The 18,128-nt window shown below is 55.3% G+C and overlaps 1 protein-coding gene across 1 annotated transcript; it reads left to right on the plus strand.

Moving 5' to 3' along the window:
• Window positions 1-762: 762 nt before the first annotated feature.
• Window positions 763-17,135, plus strand: LOC144727723 (3-beta-hydroxysteroid sulfotransferase-like). The gene is made up of 7 exons (XM_078606763.1): window positions 763-972; window positions 2,355-2,563; window positions 4,371-4,497; window positions 12,508-12,601; window positions 13,469-13,601; window positions 14,531-14,576; window positions 16,075-17,135. The coding sequence occupies exons 1-7, from the start codon at window positions 813-815 to the stop codon at window positions 16,191-16,193; spliced, it is 888 nt and encodes a 295-aa protein (XP_078462889.1). The 5' UTR covers window positions 763-812; the 3' UTR covers window positions 16,194-17,135.
• The last annotated feature ends 993 nt before the right edge of the window (window positions 17,136-18,128 follow it).

The raw sequence follows: 18,128 nt of genomic DNA on the forward strand, positions 1-18,128 counted from the left end.
CAAGTGCTGGTAGTGAGCACCTATGAAGGCCGGGACGGCACAAGAGGGGGTGGGTGGCCAGCACCACGCCCGGCCGCCTTTGTCTTTCTCGTGGCGATGTTTGCACACCGCGCACACGTACGCAATTGAGGCTGAGTCGACCGAGGGAAAACCCACGACCGGTTCAGATAATCGTCACTGGGTGTTGGCCGTGAGCGGGAATCGAACCGGGGTGGCCAGGTTCGTATGGCAGCTTAGCGCTAACCGCTGCACCACCGCTCCCCCAGCAATCCCTCCAGCACACGCACACCAGCTGATTTCATCGCTCCATCTCCACGGTGTACATGGCCCTCTGACGCGTACCAATCTCGCGTCTGCCACCCGCCCCAACGGCCGCCAACCCTCCAAACCTCTGAAGCGTGCGTTCTATAAACGCACGTGGTCCTCCCTCTCTCTCCGACCCACGATGGATATCATCGATACACATTGTGTCTAATCGATAACAGTACATGAATCCTCGAGACTTGCACATTCCTCGTGGCGTGCTGTTAAACAAAAAAAAACCATTAATCATTATTGGGAAAGGCTGTAAAAAGAAAACACTTGTTTTTTTTGCTTCGTATCACCTGATACGGGGACCACGTGGAGAGCATCAGAGACCCCTCCCCCCGACCCTCCCCGGGGCACTGTGACGTCGTGTCACGTGGGCAGCGGACCGTATAAAAAGGGTGAAGCGAGCCCCCTCGCCCATTCGCCGTCTTTGCCAAGTTTGGGTAACGGATCTATTTTACTGCCCGCCGCGTGAGAGAGCCGAGACGACACAGCGAGTAGCGATGGACCCGCCTGCAGAAGACGTCGACATGACGGACGCCGTTCTGGAGGTCGACGGCTGCCTGTTCCCCGGGGACATCATCTCGCGAGAGGGGCTCGCGTACACCAAGAAGTTCCCCGTGCGTGAGGACGACGTCTTTAACGTCACCTACCCCAAGTCCGGTAAGGAGGGACGCGCTCGCAAACGCAAGGGCACAGAGGAACAGAGACACATCCTGTACAGAGAGAGAGGTGGGGGAGGGGCGTACAGAGAGAGACACGCAGGGGCACAGAGGGACAGTGGCATCCTGTACAGATGGAGAGGTGGGGGGGGCATACACAGAGAGACACAGGGGCACAGAGGGCCAGAGAGACATACACAGAGAGAGAGGTGGGGGGGGCATACAGAGAGACACACGCAGGGGCATAGAGGGACAGAGGCATCCTGCACAGAGAGAGGTGGGGGGAGAGAGACACACACATGACCCACATGCACACAGGGACACTCAATAAACTACAGGCATTGCCGAGCTACAAAGACAACGCCCCCCCCCCCCCCGTGTCGTACACGACGGCTGATGGTGCAAGCGCTGTTTGCGAGCCACCTGCGAGGGCTGGAACGCCGCGCAAAAGGGTCGTTGGGTGGCCACCACCACGCCCAGTTTGCCTGTGTGGCCCGAGTAAATGAGTACCAGGTACTCGTTTAAGGCTGAGTCGACCTAGGGAAAGTCCAGGACCGGTTCAGATGATCGCCACTGGTGTTGACCGTGATCGAACTCGGGTCGCCGGGTTCGTAGCGCACCGAGTCAACCACTGAACTACCGATATCCATGATGTGCAGACACAGAGATACACACAACTGCATACATACACAGATATAAAGACAAAGACCCCCCGTATAGCCTTAACAGACTGTAGGGACAAGTGCTGTTAGCGAGCACCTATAAAGGCCGGCACGGCACACGAGGGGTGAGTGGCCAACACCACGCCCGGCCGCCTTTGTCTTTCTAGCGGCGATGTTTACGCACCGCACCAGGTACTCATTTGAGGCTGAGTCGACCTAGACGCAGACACACACGTGTGCGTGTACACATAGCGACTTGCAGAGACATATACAAACAGAGGTACACACAGAGACCATACACACACACACGTACGGCCATGCACACTGACAAAAGCACACACACACACACGTGTGCGTCTCTAGACGCAAGCACACACACACACAACAACAATGCCAACAACAAAGCCACCGCCATTCGCCACTCAGCGATGGCAATCACGACGCTTGTGTGCCAGGATGGGTGCACCGTCACGTGACACTGGTACCCCCCCCCCCCCCCTCCGGGCACGAAGATTGCAAACACATTTTAGATTGACAGCACATGTCTTTAAAACTGCTTTTGTGTGTTTAGTTTATTGTCCTTCCCCCGCACGGTTGGCTACGTACGGCGCGAAAGAAGTCCATCATGCGCACACACATACATCTCCGATTAGCACCGTAGTGTACTCAACTCAACCCCACCGCCCCTCCCCCCTCCCTCCCTGCCCCCTCCCCCACCCAGGCACCACGTGGATGCAGGAGATCCTGAGTCTCATCTTGAACGACGGTGACATCTCAAAAGTGGAGTCGGTGCCAAACTGGCAGCGCGCGCCGTGGCTCGAGCTGGCCACGGCCCCCGGCTACCTGGACAACCGCGAGTCTCCTCGGCTGGCCACCACCCACGTGTACGCCACCTTCGCGCCGACCCAGATCATGCAGGGCAAGGGCAAGGTGAGCGTGCACGTGCGTGGGTGTGCCTGGGTGTGTGTGGGTGTGGGGAGCGGTAGTGTAGCGGTTAGCGCGCTGCGCTACGAACCCGGCGACACGGGTTCGATTCCCGCTCACGGTCAACACCGGTGACGATTATCTGAACCGGTCCCGGGCCTCCCCTAGGTCGACTCAGCCTCAAATGAATACGTGGTGCGGTGTGTAAACATCACCACTGGGGAGACAAAGGCGGTCGGGCGTGGTGCTGGCCACCTACCCCCTCGTGTACCGTTCCGGCCTTCATAGGTTCTACTCGCTAACGGCACTTGCCCCAACAGTCTGTTAAGGCTATACGGTGGATCTTTGTGGGTGTGTGGCACGGGCTCGAGAAGAGATGGAGTGATGTGATACAGGAGGACGTGGAGCTGAGTGGACTTGCCGATGACTGGTACCAGCGGTGTCAAGATCGGCCTCTGTGGAGGAGGCTTGTGAAGGAAGCTACTGGGCAGTTGGAGGCAGTCGCCCTCCAGCAACAACAGAGGGCAGAGGAGCGATGCTCACAACAATGAGCGGAGCGCCGCGTGGCTAAAGCACAGCAAGTTGGCACAGTAGGGGGCGCAGGTGGTGCATCAGCCGGTCATCACGGTCATCTCAGTCAGTCGACCTGTGGCACCTGGGTCTGCCCCGTGACCGCCTGCCAGTGGGCGTTCGTGGCCTCAAGGTGCACATAGCCTGGCACAAGCGTCGTGGTGACGTCACCGCCGCTTACTGGCGAATGGCGGTTGTTGTTGTTGTGTGTGTGGGGAGCGGTGGTGTAGCGGTTAGCACGCTGCGCTATAAACCCGGACGACTCGGGTTCGATTCCCGCTCACGGTCAACACTGGTGACGATTATCTGAACGGTCCCGGGCCTCCCCTAGATCGACTCAGCTTCAAATGAGAACCTGGCGCGGTGTGTAAGCATCGCCACTCGGGAGACAAAGGCGGCCGGGCGTGGTTACCAACCACTCGCCCCCTTATGTGCCGTGCCGGCCTTCATAGGTGCTCGCTAACAGCACCTGCTTCAACAGCATGTTAAGGCTGTTACTGGGGGATCTTTGTCTTTGAATGAGCTAAACGGGCAAGGCCCGAGCATAGAGAAGAGATGGACTGACGTGGAACAGAAGGATGTAGAGCCGAGTAGACTTGCCGATGACCGGTACCAGCGGTTTCAAGATCGGCTTCTGTGGCAAGTAGAGCACTGGGCGGCTAAAACGCAAAACAAGTTGGTAAAGTGTGGAGGATAGTTGGTGCATCTGTCAATCATCTTAGTTAACCCGCGATACCTGGGTGTGTCCCGTGACCTCCTGGTAGCGGGCTTTCGATGCTTCACGTGGTCCTCAAAGCGCACCTAGCCTGGCACAAGCGCCATGGTGACGTCACCGGCGCTTAGTGGTGAACGGCGGTTGTGTGTAAAAATCAGCACTGGTGAGACAAAGGCGGCCGGCTGTGGCGTTGGCAACCCGCACACTCGTAGCTGTGCTGGCCTCCGTAAGTGCTCGCTGGCAGCACTTGCTCCAATAAGCTGCATCAGTCTATAGAAGAATCCTCGTGTGTACACTACTCGTGCATTATCTGACCCATCACCACCACTACCCCGACGCATGACCATCATCACGACCATCACCACCACCACCCGCACACCTACATCATTGTTTTCTCCACGTGTCGCCGTTCCCCAATGTACATTTTGGAGGTGGTGGGGAGGCGGAGGAGGGAGGGTATCCTGACTGCTCCCTTCAATTTTTATGAACCCCCCTGTCCCTCCTCTCTGCGGCCCCCCTATCCCTCAGGTCGTCTACGTGTACCGCAACCCCAAGGACACGATCATATCGTTCTACCACTTTCACAACATGGCGAAATTCCTACGCAAGCCGGAGTCGTTCGAGGGCTTCGTGTCGGACTTCATGCACGAAAAACGTGAGCACGCGGAGGGATTGCGAAAGGGAGAGGGAGTGGAGAGGATGGGGAAAATGTGGAGTGGAGTAGAGAGGGAGGGAGTGGAGGGAGAGAATGCGGGGTGGAGTAGAGGGAGAGGGAGTGGAGGGAGAGAGAGAATGTGGAGTGGAGTAGAGTAGAGAGGGAGTGGAGGGAGAGAATGTGGAGTGGAGTACAGACTTTTATATAAGTTTATTCACCAGCGGCAAATTGCCCTGGAATTTTGCAATATTCAAGCCTTAATGGCCACACCAAAAAACACAGCTCACCATCCCACCGCCGCCCCGCGACGCGCAACGCCGGCACCACAATCCCCACGCACCGGCCGCGCAACAGCATCCGACGCGCTGTGTCATTTCGAGCTTTGGCACCTCTTTGCTTGGCAGGGCCCCCCCCCGCTTATTCCACACTTCCTCCCCTGATGGTTCGAGGTCACAGTCATCGGTAACATCACCACCGCTAGACAACGCGGCCCGTGCGCCACGCCACCGCGCGAGCCACACCGCCACGTGCACATTCATCCACGTCACGTGTGCCACACAGCTGCGCGCGCGCCACCACCCCGCGAGATTTCCGCGACACGTGTGTCACACCACCGCATGCACCATACTGCGACGCGCACGTCACGCCACAGGTACGCGTGCCACAACGCCCTGCGCCACACCACGGCATGTGCGCCGCACCGCCTGGTGCGACACACCGCCACGCACGTGCGCACATTTTCGGTCCGCCGCGTGCGCCACACCTCAGCACATGTGCCGCGCCGCCAAGTGCGTCACACCGCTGAGTGAGTGCCGCACCACCGCGCGCGCTACACTATGCCACGTGCGTCACGCCGCCTCACTCCGCGTGACACACCGCGGCGCGTGTCCCGTGCCGCCAAGCGCGCCACACCGCCGCGCACACACCACATTATTTAGACCGCCGCGTGCGCCACACCTCAGCACATGTGCCGCACTGCCAGGCGCGTGCGCCGCACGGCCGGACTGTCACGCGCTCCGCTCCACCACGCGCGCTGCACCGCCGCATACGTCCTGCCCGCGTCGCCGCGTCTAACGGCCGTTTCGACTAGATCATTAAAAAGTGAAGGTCAATTCACCATTCGTGTTGGTGCAGAGGGCCTGACCGGCCCCCCACCGCTCCTGGAACACGGCGTGCGCATCTCCAACCTGGGAAAAGTACGCGTGCTCCAGCCGGAGCCTCGCTTTCAGCAGACCTTTCAGCGTTGCCTCCGCTGAACAACTATCGTCCGTGTCACCTCGCAGTTTCTTTTTTCGCGTTTTGTATACTGCCATCTTGGCTTGCGCGCAGACAAAGTTTGCCAGGATGTGGCGCTTGTCCGCCCGGTACGGTACCCCGCATATAAAAACGCTCTTGTAGAAGGGCACCCCCAATTTCTTAAAAACGGCTCCCAGGAGTCTGAACAGCGGGTCCAGCCGCGAGCACCCCACGTACTGGTGGGCGAGGTCCTCCCTCGCGCTACAGAACACGCACAGGTCTGATGCCCCCGGGGTGACCTTGCTGATCCACGCCGCCGAGGGCAGCGTCCAGTGCGCCAGCCTCCACTGGAGGTCCCCGCTGCGCTTTGCAACGGGGGCCTTGTAGAGCTGTTTCCACTGGGGGGTGGTGTCGATCAAGGGAGAGGAGAACTCCCTCCACTTCGTGTCCGGTAGGTTTTCCAGCTCTCGACACCGCAGTGTTTTGACGCAGCAGTCGTACAGCACCCGCTTGGAGGCGCCCTTGAGGGCCACGTCTCTGCAGTTCGCGAGCTTGAGAAACCTCCCTGCCTCACAGCGCCCGGGGGGCTGGATGCAGGAGACGCGCAACTCCTGGAAAACGGGGGGAGGGGAGGGGGGGGGAGGAGGAGGGCGGCGGCCGTGCGGCGCCGCTGTCTCCTGGCGTTTCTAGCTGCAAACGCAGCTTCCGCATCGCCGCGATCGCCTCTCGCAACAACTTTTCTCCGGCCATCATGGAGCGGAGCCCAGCGGCGCCGCTCACCTCAGCCGCGTTCTTCCATTTGGAGCGGCCGTCCTGGCTCTTCACAAGATCCCTAACCGTTCGCACTCCTGCCGAGGCGAAACGGAGGGCCAGCGTTCCCTCCTCCCTGATTCCATCGTGGAGGCTATTTGGGAACAGGGGTTCGGTCATGAAGCCGTTAAGGCCGTGGTGCGGGCTTGCCCTGCTCCATTCCAGGCTCCGCCACGCCTCCAACAGGCTCTGGTAATAGCCCGGCAGTCCGGTGCAATCGACTCGGGTCAGGTCCATAAGGAAGAGCTCCCTCCCATATCCCAGCCGCCCGCCCGCATTTCTCAGCAGGGCGAGGGCCAGCGACGTCCGGGGCAGCTCTTCTTGTTCATATAGCAAGTTTCTCACAGCCTGGAGCCTGAAGCTCATCACTCGAGCGGTGACGTCTACCAGGCCCTGGTCGCCCTCACCCACCGGCAGGCAGAGGACCCCTGGCCTCATCCAGTGCTTTCCGTTCCAGACAAAGTGGGCAAGCGACCTGTTCGCCCTCGTGAGTAACCAGCCCGGGGGTTGGAGGGCCTTGGCTCTGTGCCACAGCACCGAGGCTGCCAGGTTATTCCCTATGAGCACTCTCCCCCTGAAGGACGTTTGTGGGGCGAGATGTGCCCACGCTCTCAGTTTAGCATCAAATACGTCGCTCATCTCGGTCCAGTTTTTGTGAACGACTTGGGGCTTCCCTAGGTACACTCCGAGATACTTCACACCCTCACCCTGCCAGGTGACTCCGCCTGGGAGGAGCACGGAACTCACTGCACCTTGTGACCCCATCCATAACGCCTCACACTTCCGCCAGTTGACTTTGGCGCAGGAGGCCTTTTCATAGACCTCCACCGCCCGGCAGAGTGCAGCGACGTCCTGCGCGTCGTTGATCACGGCGCATACGTCGTCCGCATATGCGGAGAGCTTTATGACTGCGTTCTCCGGCCCCGGGACCTCGAACCCGGACAAGGTGTTTCTCAGGCGTCGCAAGAGCGGCTCAAGGGACAGGGTGTAGAGGAGCCCCGAGAGAGGGCACCCCTGCCTGACTCCTCTTGTCATGGGAACAGGGCAGCCAAGCCTTTGATTGATTTTTATGAGGCTGGATATGCCCGTATATAGGAGGTGCACGTGTGCCGTGAAGTTCTGGCCGAACCCGAAGGAGAGGAGCAGTCTTCTCAGGTACTCGTGGCTTACCCTGTCGAACGCCTTTTCCTGGTCCATGAATAGGAGACCTGCATCCACGTCGTGCATATCCGCGAGGGAGATCACATCCCTGACCGTGCCGATGTTGTCATAGATGCAGCGGCCGGGGATGCAATACGCCTGCTCGGGTTGCACGAGCTGACCCACCACCTCTTTGAGGCGGTTTGCCAGCGCCTTGGCGAATATTTTATAGTCGGCGCACAGGAGGGAGACGGGACGCCAGTTTTCTATGCGACGCAGGTCCCCCTTCTTAGGCAGCAGGGTGACCACCGCCCTCCTGCAGCTCTGCGGGAGTTCCCCGTCCCGCAGGCTCTCCTCCAGCAGCCCCAGCAGGCAAGGGCCGAGTACATCCCAGAAGGTTTCGTAGAACTCAACTGGCAGCCCATCGATCCCTGGGGATTTGCCAGCTGCCAGACCTTTCATGGCAGTGTGCAGCTCCTCCAGGGTGACGGGGCTTTCCAGTTCGTCTCTCTCCGCGTCCCCCAGAGTAGGGCCCGCAGCTAGTAGTTCTTCAACCGCCTCGTCCTGTACGTACTCAGCCTTGAACAGGTGTGAATAGAAGTCCTTCGCGATCCTAGCAATTTCCCCCTCGGCAGTTGCTGTCTCCCCCTCTGGGGTAAGCAACCCTGAAATGTTGTTCTCATTGCTCGAGGGTCTATTGCCTAGCCTAAATAAATACTTTGAGGGAGAATCCGTCTGTGCCAGGTGTTGCACCTTTTGTGCACAAACGAACTATGTGCCTGTTGGTCCGTGACGGCCCTAAAAAGTCGCCGCTTCTCCAGCAGCACCTCGCCCTCGTTGTTGTGCGCGTCCTGGGCCGAGCCCATCTCAGCCTCGAGCAGCAGCAGCTCGCTCGCCAGGTGTTTCACCGTCTCCTCCTTGGCGGCGGCGTGCTGGCTCGAAAGCTGTAGACAGAGGGCCCTAATTTGCGCTTTAGTGTGTTCCCACCATCGCTGACCAGAGCTGAAACTGCTCCTAGTTGCTGCCCAGTGTGACCAACAGGCCCCGAATGCCTCCGTGAAATTTTCGTCCTCAAGCAGCTGCACGTCGAGTTTCCAGTAGGGGCAGCGACGCCTCTCCCTGGGGACTCGCAGCAGTGCTGAGACCAGTTGGTGGTCAGAGAAACCGGACGGGGTGATGTTGCTGCCCCCGAGCCGGTTAGCGCTGTCCGCACTGATGTACAGCCGGTCCAGCCTGGCGAGGCTCATCCTCCCCTGCAGGCCCGCGCGGCACCAAGTGTATTGCCTCTGGCCTGGGTGTTGCAGTCGCCACGTGTCGAGCAAACCCAGTTGCTGCACCATGTCGGCTAATGGCCGTGCGGTTTCCGGTTGGGCTCAGCACTATTGCGGTCGAGAGCCGGGTCGAGGGTGCAGTTCCTATCTCCCCCCACGACCGTGAGCACCCCGTCCGCACTGCCTGCCTCCAAGGCATTCCGCAGTGTGCCAGAGAAAAAGCGTTTCCTCTCACTGGTCTTACTCGGCGCATAAACGTTGAAACACCGTAGCCTCGTGTTGTTTAACACGAAGTCTACAGATATCAGATGGCCTTTTTGGATCTCTCTGAAGGCCACGCCTTCCGGGAGAAACTTTGGACTAAACACAATTGCAACCCCAGCGCGGTTGTCTTCTCCGTGACTGAAGAAGGTCTGGCTGCCCAAGAGGTGCTGGCGCTGGGCCTGCAGAGTTGCGTCAAGGTGCATTTCTTGCAGAAACGTCACATCCGCTTTCTGCTCGCTAATGAAGCTGCAGATGCGGTGCCACCTCTGATCGCTTCGAGCTCCGTTGCAGTTTAAACTCGCGATCCTTACACCTGAGGAAGCCATGGCTTTAGGCGTCGGCTTCAGCAACAGCATCAGCGGGGGGGCACTCCGGTTGGGACATGCTCCCCTTTCTTGCTTTCTGCATGAAACCCCTCAGCCGATTGCCTTCCTGCGGGGTGCATTTGTGCTTTTCCATGTCGCTCATGATTGTCTGCGCGACCTTCAAGAAGGCCTGCGCATCAGGGAAAGAATCTCCAACGTCGACCCCCCGCTTCTTGTAACTAGTTCGGAGGAATTCGACAATCTTGCCGGGTGTGTAATCCCATTTCTTCTTAACATGTAAGTAGCTCCCCTCACTCAAGTTGTCTTCTATCTATAACTCCGACTCTCCGTCCTCTGAGTCTCCCGGCACGCTCGTGTGAGGCTCGGTGGTTACCTCTTCCAACGCACCGTGCCGATCGGAGGTGTCTTCCAACTCGGGCCGGCTCCCCTCTGCGGCCTCTGCCTCCCTCACCTGGTCGGGTGAGGAGGTGAGCTGGTCGTCACCCCCGAGCGCCGTGTCATCGGCGGGCTCATCGGTGGCTTCCAGCACCCCCCCCCCCCTTCCGGGGCAGCCGAGTCCGGGTCTGGTGGTCGCCCCTCAGCCTCGGCATCAACCGGCGGGTGGGCCTCGTCAATGACGATAACCTTACCCTGTGGCTCGGCCTCACCGCCGCGCCCTGCTGTTGCGTTTGGGCGGTTGTCCCATTCGTCACTGTCGCTGTTGTCTTTCTCGGCGGCGGCGGCCACGCGTTTTGGAAGGGTGCCACCGCGCCCCCCCCCCCCCGCATTGCCTCCTCTCGCCTTCCGCTTTCTCGACTCAACGACGGTGAAACCATCTTCCCCGCCGTCAGTCATTGGCTGCGCGTGGCCATCAGCAGAGTCGGTGGAGGTCTGCTGCTGCTGCCGCTGCTGCTGCCGCGGTGGTGGCGCCTGCTGCTGCTGCAGCTGCTGCCGCGGCGGCGGCGCCTGAGGCTGCTGCTGCTTCTGCTGCTCCCGCACTTCTGCTGCTGCTGTCTGCGCAGGCGGAGCTGCTTTTCCCCTTTCCTGTTTGTTTGCCGTGCACTGTTTTCGGGGTGGAGGGAGATAATGTGGAGTGGAGTAGAGAGGGAGGGAGTGGAGGGAGAGAATGTGGAGTGGAGTAGAGAGGGACGGAGTGGAGGGAGAAAAATGTGGAGTGGAGTAGAAAAAGAGGGAGTGAAGGGAGAGTTTAAAGAGATTTGTAGAAATCTGTAAAAAACTTGATTTGGTTGCCCGATGTCACGATTGTTGAAGAGAAACTAAGCCGATATTGTTGTCACTGCCTAAGTCAAGTGTCAAGCTGAACACCTTCGCTTGAGTGGCATGGATAGAAGCAGTAGGGCAAGGGTTTGTTCACCTCATTTGTGCTTCGTGTGCAACTGCTCCCAGCACTTTACCTGTGAACGCCCCACGCATGATCCCAGTGTGTCGGAAAACCATCACGCCTCCGATTAGCACGGCTGGCCACGTACGGTGCGAAAGAAGGGCAGCATACATGCACGGATAATTGCGATCAGACGTTACTCGTCATCCACACCTCCACTGCTGGATGGAAGGCGTCTTCCCCACACCACGTTGGGTCATGAGGATTGTTTAAGCGTACATCATCACGCTGGTCAGTGACGTTTGGTGGATATATAATTTGATATATAAAAAATATATATATACTGCCTTAATCCAAGGCGCTTTACAATATTATAATTATAAAATAGTATTTACTAAGATAGTGGTCAAAATAAAGAGTGGGGTTATTGCAAGTGGTGGGGTAGTTATGGTGACAGGAGAGCAACGTGAGCATATATTTCGATACAAACCTGATTCTGATGAGACCCTGCGCCGTCGAAACCAAACCACTTGGACTTCTCCTGAAAGCAATGCTGCCGCTGACTCCCAGAAGGCCGTGCGTGTGCGCCTGGTGGGATGTGTAAAGAACACTACGATATATTTTAATGTGGAGAGATGGATATTTCAAAGATGCGACTGTCCACGTATGAGTTTCGTCATTTGTATTCTCCAACAACCAGGCGATTTATTGTTTCGCAGTATCATCTAAAAAGCACAAAACATAAATATTTCAATCTTGATTTGAAGCTTTCGTGGCTGCAGGAATCCATACTCTTTGGTTCTTTCGGTAAAGTCACAGTGGAACTGTTAGATTATTTTTTTCCTCATGAGGACGACCGCTTGTGTTGCGATCGAAACTTCGTGATATATTATTTTTATTTTGTTTTATTTTTCTACCTACGTGGCTTTACCGAAAGAACCAAAGAGCAGTGGCGGCTCCTGCAAAATCTCTCAGGGGGGGCAAATGTCTGGATGATTGATAAGGATAAGGTCCACCCATGCAATGGATAAATTAACAGCATAAGCATGTAAAGGCAACTTCACTTCTTTAATATTAATGAAAAATAAAGTGACTCTTTCAATACATCTTGTTTGTTTCTATCTCACTATTATTACAATCCACTTAGTTTCTTTTATTAAAGATTCCACTAGGTGGCGACAAATAACATTGTTGACTGAAACGTGCTTACGTATGATGACGTAAGCACGTTAGTGCGAGCCCTCCCGGAAGCCATAGAGAATGCATTGCAGCGCCCGCCTTTCGAAAAAAAACATCTTTGAATGTAAGTCTATGGGACCACACGGGGCGATTCTCAGCCAGAGGGAAATCGCCCTAAAAGAGGCGGTACTCCACAGAACGTGACATGACGCTGATTGGACTATATCCAGAGGCACAGTAACGGCTGAGATTGGTGGTGCGTCGCCCAATCGCCCTAATGAAGAAACCGCCCCTGCCAAAGAGTATAAATATTTCAGTTGTTGGATCTTGTGACCGAGAGCGTGAGTGACTTGAGGCTCACTTGTGACGGTAATGAGTTTGTATGTATGTATGTGGAACTTTTTTCGCAACCTACGTAGCCAACCGTGCTAACCTCTCCCTCCACATTTTGCCGATGATGCAGTTTCCTTTGGGTCCTGGTTCGAGCACATCAAGACCTGGATGGACGTGAGAGACAAAGCCAACATAATATTCATCGCCTATGAAGACTTGTACAAAGTACGAGATGCTCCCTCGCTCGCTCGCTCACTCACCCACCCCAATCACTCAATCAACAGCTCAGCCAGTCACTTTCCCACACATCCACTCAGTCACCCACCCACTCGTATGTGGTCACTCATAATAACCGCCCACTCGCTCACTCCCCACTGCACTCACAACTCACATACAGTACGTATTCACCCACTCAATCGCCCATCAAATCACACATTTCTTCACTCCCGCAAATCTGATTAGCACGGTTGGCTTGGTGCAGTCCGAAAGAAGTTCAACATACATACATACAACCATCCACTCACTGGATTACACATCGACTCACTTAGGCACTCAACGACGAAGATCCCTTGTATGTCTATAGCACATTGCTGGGGCGAGTGCTGTTTGCGAGCACCTATGAAAGCAGGAACGGTACATGGGGGGAACGTGAGTGGTCAATGCCACGCCTTGATCGCCTTTGTCTTCTCAGCGCTGATGTTACATCGCACAAAGTAATCATGTATAAGGCTGAGTCAATCTAGGGGAGGCTACTAACGAACCAACTATTTTAATATTTCCAGGTAGGGCCCACTGAGCTACATAGCTCAACGAAGTGGCTTATCGATGTGGAACTGTATAGCAGTCAAATACTCTAAACGCGTGTTTCTCAATGCGGAGGGAAAAACCGGAGGACCCGGAGAAAAATACACGCGACCACGAGGAGAGAGAGACACGCAAACTCCAAATATACAGCAGGCGTCGGGGTCGAACCCTCGACCTCCTTCTGTACACCAGGCGAAGCAGTGAACATCTCCCCACCGACACATCCACTCGCTAAACCACAAACCACCCCCGCCACCCCCAATCCACCCGGACCCCCCCCCCCCCCCGGACCTGGCAGGCTCGGTGACTCGCATCGCCACCTTCCTCGGCAAGAAGCTGGACGCCGAAAAGCTGAAGGCCGTGGTGGACCACTGCAGCTTCTCCAGCATGAAGAACAACAACATGGTCAACTACAGCGAGGTACGAAACCTACTGCAAGCCATGATCTCGACCCCGATCCTAACCCCAGTTCTGTTCGACTCGTGCGCATCACGGCATCGGCAATACGTTCAGGAGCGAGACGCCAACGTCGAGGTCTACGTCGAGGAGAGAGAGAGTTCGTGTCGTGTTTTGCTGTTCCTCATCCTCCATTGAAGGAGCGTAGACCACAGTGGTTTGTTATGCGGTCCAGAGTTTGGGTTGTATGGCCATAATCGCTCTACCATAGCTTGCGTCTTTAAATTTTCCATTCGTGAAGGTGGGGTGGCGCATCCGCCTGCTGTCGATGTCCTGATGCAGCTGATGGTTTCACCACCGGTGTTGTTTGAGTAGGAGGTTTGAGTAGGAGGAGGAATGTTATTTCTATTATATTTATTTTTGCCTACGTGACTTTACCGAAAAAACCTAAGAGTATGAATCCTTGCAGTCACGAAAGCTTCAAATCTAGAAGGAATGTTAAAGCCAGCAAGTTGAGTGCAGTGTTGTTTGGGTCTGGGTGAGATTCTAGGACGATGAGCAATTGATTCGCAGCTCGCTGTATCGCCATGGGTCTCTGTCGGGTGACGTTGGCTCACGCGCGCACGACGTGGCTCGGCGAAGGAGATGTGCGCGATCGGCCTGCTGTCGATGCCCTGATGCGAGTGATGGTCACACCGGTGGCTTCGAGCACGCGGCGGCGGCGGCGCACGCTCCATCCTCCCAACGTTTGTGAAGACTCTTCTCGCTGGGTTGTTGAGAGTCAACGTGAGCCGGGCCCTGCCCCTTGACCGGTCCGGCACGGCTCCGGTCTGCGTCCTCGTGAGCGTGGGAACGAAACACGAGGCCGACGAGTCGTCGTAATCGCCTGGTTTGGGGTTGTCTCGGACACTCTGCTTGTGTGAAAATAAAATCTTTATCTTTGTCATCCTCAGGCACCAACCACCTACTTCGACAGAGGGCAAAAGTTCATGCGCAAGGGTGAGTTTTGGTGCGCGGAGGTGCGCCGATGGATGTGTGATTGTGTGTGTGTAAACATCGCCATGAAGGGAGACAAAGGCGGCCGGGCATAGTGTGGCCACCTACCCCCTCGTGTGCCGTACCGGCCATTATAGGTGCTCACTAAAAGCACTCGCCCCAATAGTCTGTTCAGGCTATACGGGGGATCTTTGTATGTGTTAGCGAGCACCTCTGAAGGCCGACACGGCACACGAGGGGGTAGGTGGCAAGCACCACGCCCAGCCGCCTTTGTCTCCCCTAGTGGCGATGTTAACACTTCGCACCAGGTACTCACTGGAGGCTGAGTCGACCTAGGGGAGGCCCAGGACTGGTTCAGATAATCGTCACTGGTGTTGGCCGTGAGCGGGAATCAAACTCGGGTCACTGGCTTCGTAGCGCATCACGCTAACCGCTCCATTAACGCTCTCCACTATCACACATACACAGAGACAAACAGTATCACAAATACGGAGACAGGCACACAGACACACACCCAACACACATAGACACGCGTGCACAATCACACACACATACGTAGTCACGACAAATAGACGGAAAAAAACATCTATTTAGCTTTTTAACATACTCTTAGCGAGCACCTTTTAAGGCTGACAGCACACGATACTCACACACAAAATGCACTTTCTCACACGTGCAAATGGAGACGTTCCCACGCAGGGTAATACTCCAATATTTACACACCAAGACGTAGATCCCCCATATAGCCTTAACGGACTGTTGGGGCAAGTGCTGTTAGCGAGCACGTATGAAGGCCGACACAGCACACGAGGGGGTGGGTGGCCGGCCAACACCACGCCCGGCCGCCGTTGTCTCCCCATCGGCGATGTTTACACACCGCACCAGGTATTCATTTGAGGCTGAGTCGACCTAGGGGAGGCCCAGGACCGGTTCAGATAATCGTCACCGATGTTGGCCCGTGAGCTGCGCCGCTAACCATCACCACTACCACTCCCCGTTTAGCAACTCTCACGCTCGTACAACGCTCACATTTACGTCACGGCAGTCATATTGCGCAGGAGACTTGATACCACAACGACAGCCATCTTGCGTCAGCATTGTTTTCCTGGCAGCCGATTGGCTGGTTGCAGCGGAAGCGATGACGTAATCTCCAGCAACCACTGATTTTTTTTGGGGGGGGGGGCGAGGCTCACGTACAGATACTCCGTGTTGCTCACTCCGCACTTTTTGGATGTAAGCAAACCTCTGGCTGGTAGGATTTACGAAGTTTTTTCTCAATCTATATCCAGCTCCCAGGTATTTTTGTATTTCATGTTGAACTTACTTTCACGTAAAGTTTCCAGCAATTATACTGGGGGGGGGGGGGGATGGGTGGTTGTGCCACTATGTGTTTTGTACAGCGCCGATGTTCCAACGTTTCGCACCACATGCTTGAGCTTGAGTGGGTGGGAGCTTCTTAGGGCAGAGCGGCTGTAACGATGGCACCTTCACTCGCTCGCAGGGACCGTGGGCGACTGGAAGACGATGTTCACGGTGGCGCTGAACGAGGAGTTCGACGCTTTCGTCCGGGAGAAGATGAAGGGATACGAACTCGACGACAAGTGGACCAGCGTGCAGTGACTGTCACGACACCCGTCACCTTCGTCGTCACCTTCGTCGTCATGTGCGCAAAGTGGCACCGGCACATGGCAGAACAGCAACTAGGCTACGGCACGGCACGTGCACTAGCATGGTTTTGTCGAGAGAGAGAAAAGCACACAATCCTGCCTAATGCTGCATAGAGAGTTTTAACCAGAGGCAGTTTCTTCATTAGGGCGATTGGGCGACGCACCACCAATCTCAGCTGTTACTGTGCCTCTGGATATAGTCCAATCAGCGTCATGCTACGTTCTGTGGAGTACCGCCTCTTTTTGAGCGATTTCACTCTGGCTGAGAATCGCCCAGAGTGTTCCCATAGACTTACATTCAAAGATGTTTTTTTTCGAACGGCGGGTGCTGCAATGCATTCTCTATGGCTTCCGGGAGGCCTCGCACTAACGTGCTTACGTAATCATACGTAAGCACGTTTCAGTCAACAATATTATTTGTCGCCACCTAGTGGAATCTTTAATAAAAGAAACTGAGTGGATTGCAATAATAGTGAGATAGAAACAAACAAGATGTATTGTAAAAGTCACTTTATTTTTCATTAATATTAAAGAAGTGAAGTTGCCTTTACATGCTTAAGCTGTTAATTTATCCATTGCATGGGTGGACCTTATCCTTATCAATCATCCAGACATTTGCCCCCCTGAGAGATTTTGCAGGAGCCGCCACTGGTTTTAACGTTTAATGTCACCTGATTATGAGAGTAACTAGGTAATGTGTCGACTCATTATACACCTTAGGATTCCATATCATTTCATATATTATTGGTGGGAGTTACCACAACTCGAGCACATAAGCATGAAACCACGCCACAAGTATTGAATGGCAATGTATATTTCACTGTGTTCTGAATGCTTGTACAGCTCTTTGTTTCAAAGAAAAAAATAAAGCAATGACGCAGGAGCTGCTTCCAAAGTTGAATTGTGTCTTTGTTTTCTAGCCGCCGGTGTAATCATAAACACTCCCGACTATAAAGAAGGGCCACGGCCCGAAACGTCGCCTATTACAGGCATACCCCTTACAGCGCTGCCTCTTATAACGCTGTTTCATTATACCGTTCTTTGTCCTGGAGGAAATAATCCTTGCGCGGATCAGCCCATATCTAGAAGAGGGCATGGCGTTGCCCATTGGGGCGTGTCTTTGCCCATTTATGAGCTTCTGAAACCTGATTTGAGGTCTTCTTGGTTCTTTCGGTAAAGTCACGTAGAAGGGAAATAATAAAATAATTAAAACTAAACATAATAAAATATATGTCTCACGACGTTTCGGCCACAACGCAAGCAGCCGTCCTCAGGTGAAGAACAGACCTGTCAGAAAGACAGCGTCTGAATGAACACCACCAAGCTTGGCAGCGTATATTTAAGCTGGGTTAGAGGAGGAGGGCGCCTTGACAAAGAAATTTGCATATCAACAGAGGGATTTAGCATATTTATGGCAAATGCAGATATGGGATTAGTCACTACTTGGGGAATGTGTAGGTGATGGGGGGGGGAGAATCAAAGTCTTATTATGCTCGTGTATTATGTAGGATTAGCAGTGCTGTTAGCGAGCAGCTAAAACGGCCGGCACAACACACGAGGGGGTGGGTGGCCAACACCGCGCACGACCGCCTTTGTCTCCCTAGTGGCGATATTTACACATCGCACCAAGTACTCATTTGAGGCTAAGTCGACCTAGGGGAGGCCCTTGACCGCTTCAAATAATCGTCACTGGGTGTTGGCCGTGAGCGGGAATCGAACCCGGGTCGCCAGGTTCGTAGGGCAGCGTAGCGCTAACCGCTGCACCGCTGCACCACCGCTCCCCACTGGTTGTTGCAATGTGCCAGTGTGTTCATCATCAGCCGCGGCAGCTCTGAAATTCCTCTGATCATCCCCCTGCTGGATAAAAAACAGGCCGACGGGAGGGAGG

This window comes from Lampetra planeri, chromosome 26 (assembly GCF_965212315.1).
Source record: "Lampetra planeri chromosome 26, kcLamPlan1.2.h2, whole genome shotgun sequence".
Classification (NCBI taxonomy): Eukaryota; Metazoa; Chordata; class Hyperoartia; order Petromyzontiformes; family Petromyzontidae; genus Lampetra; species Lampetra planeri.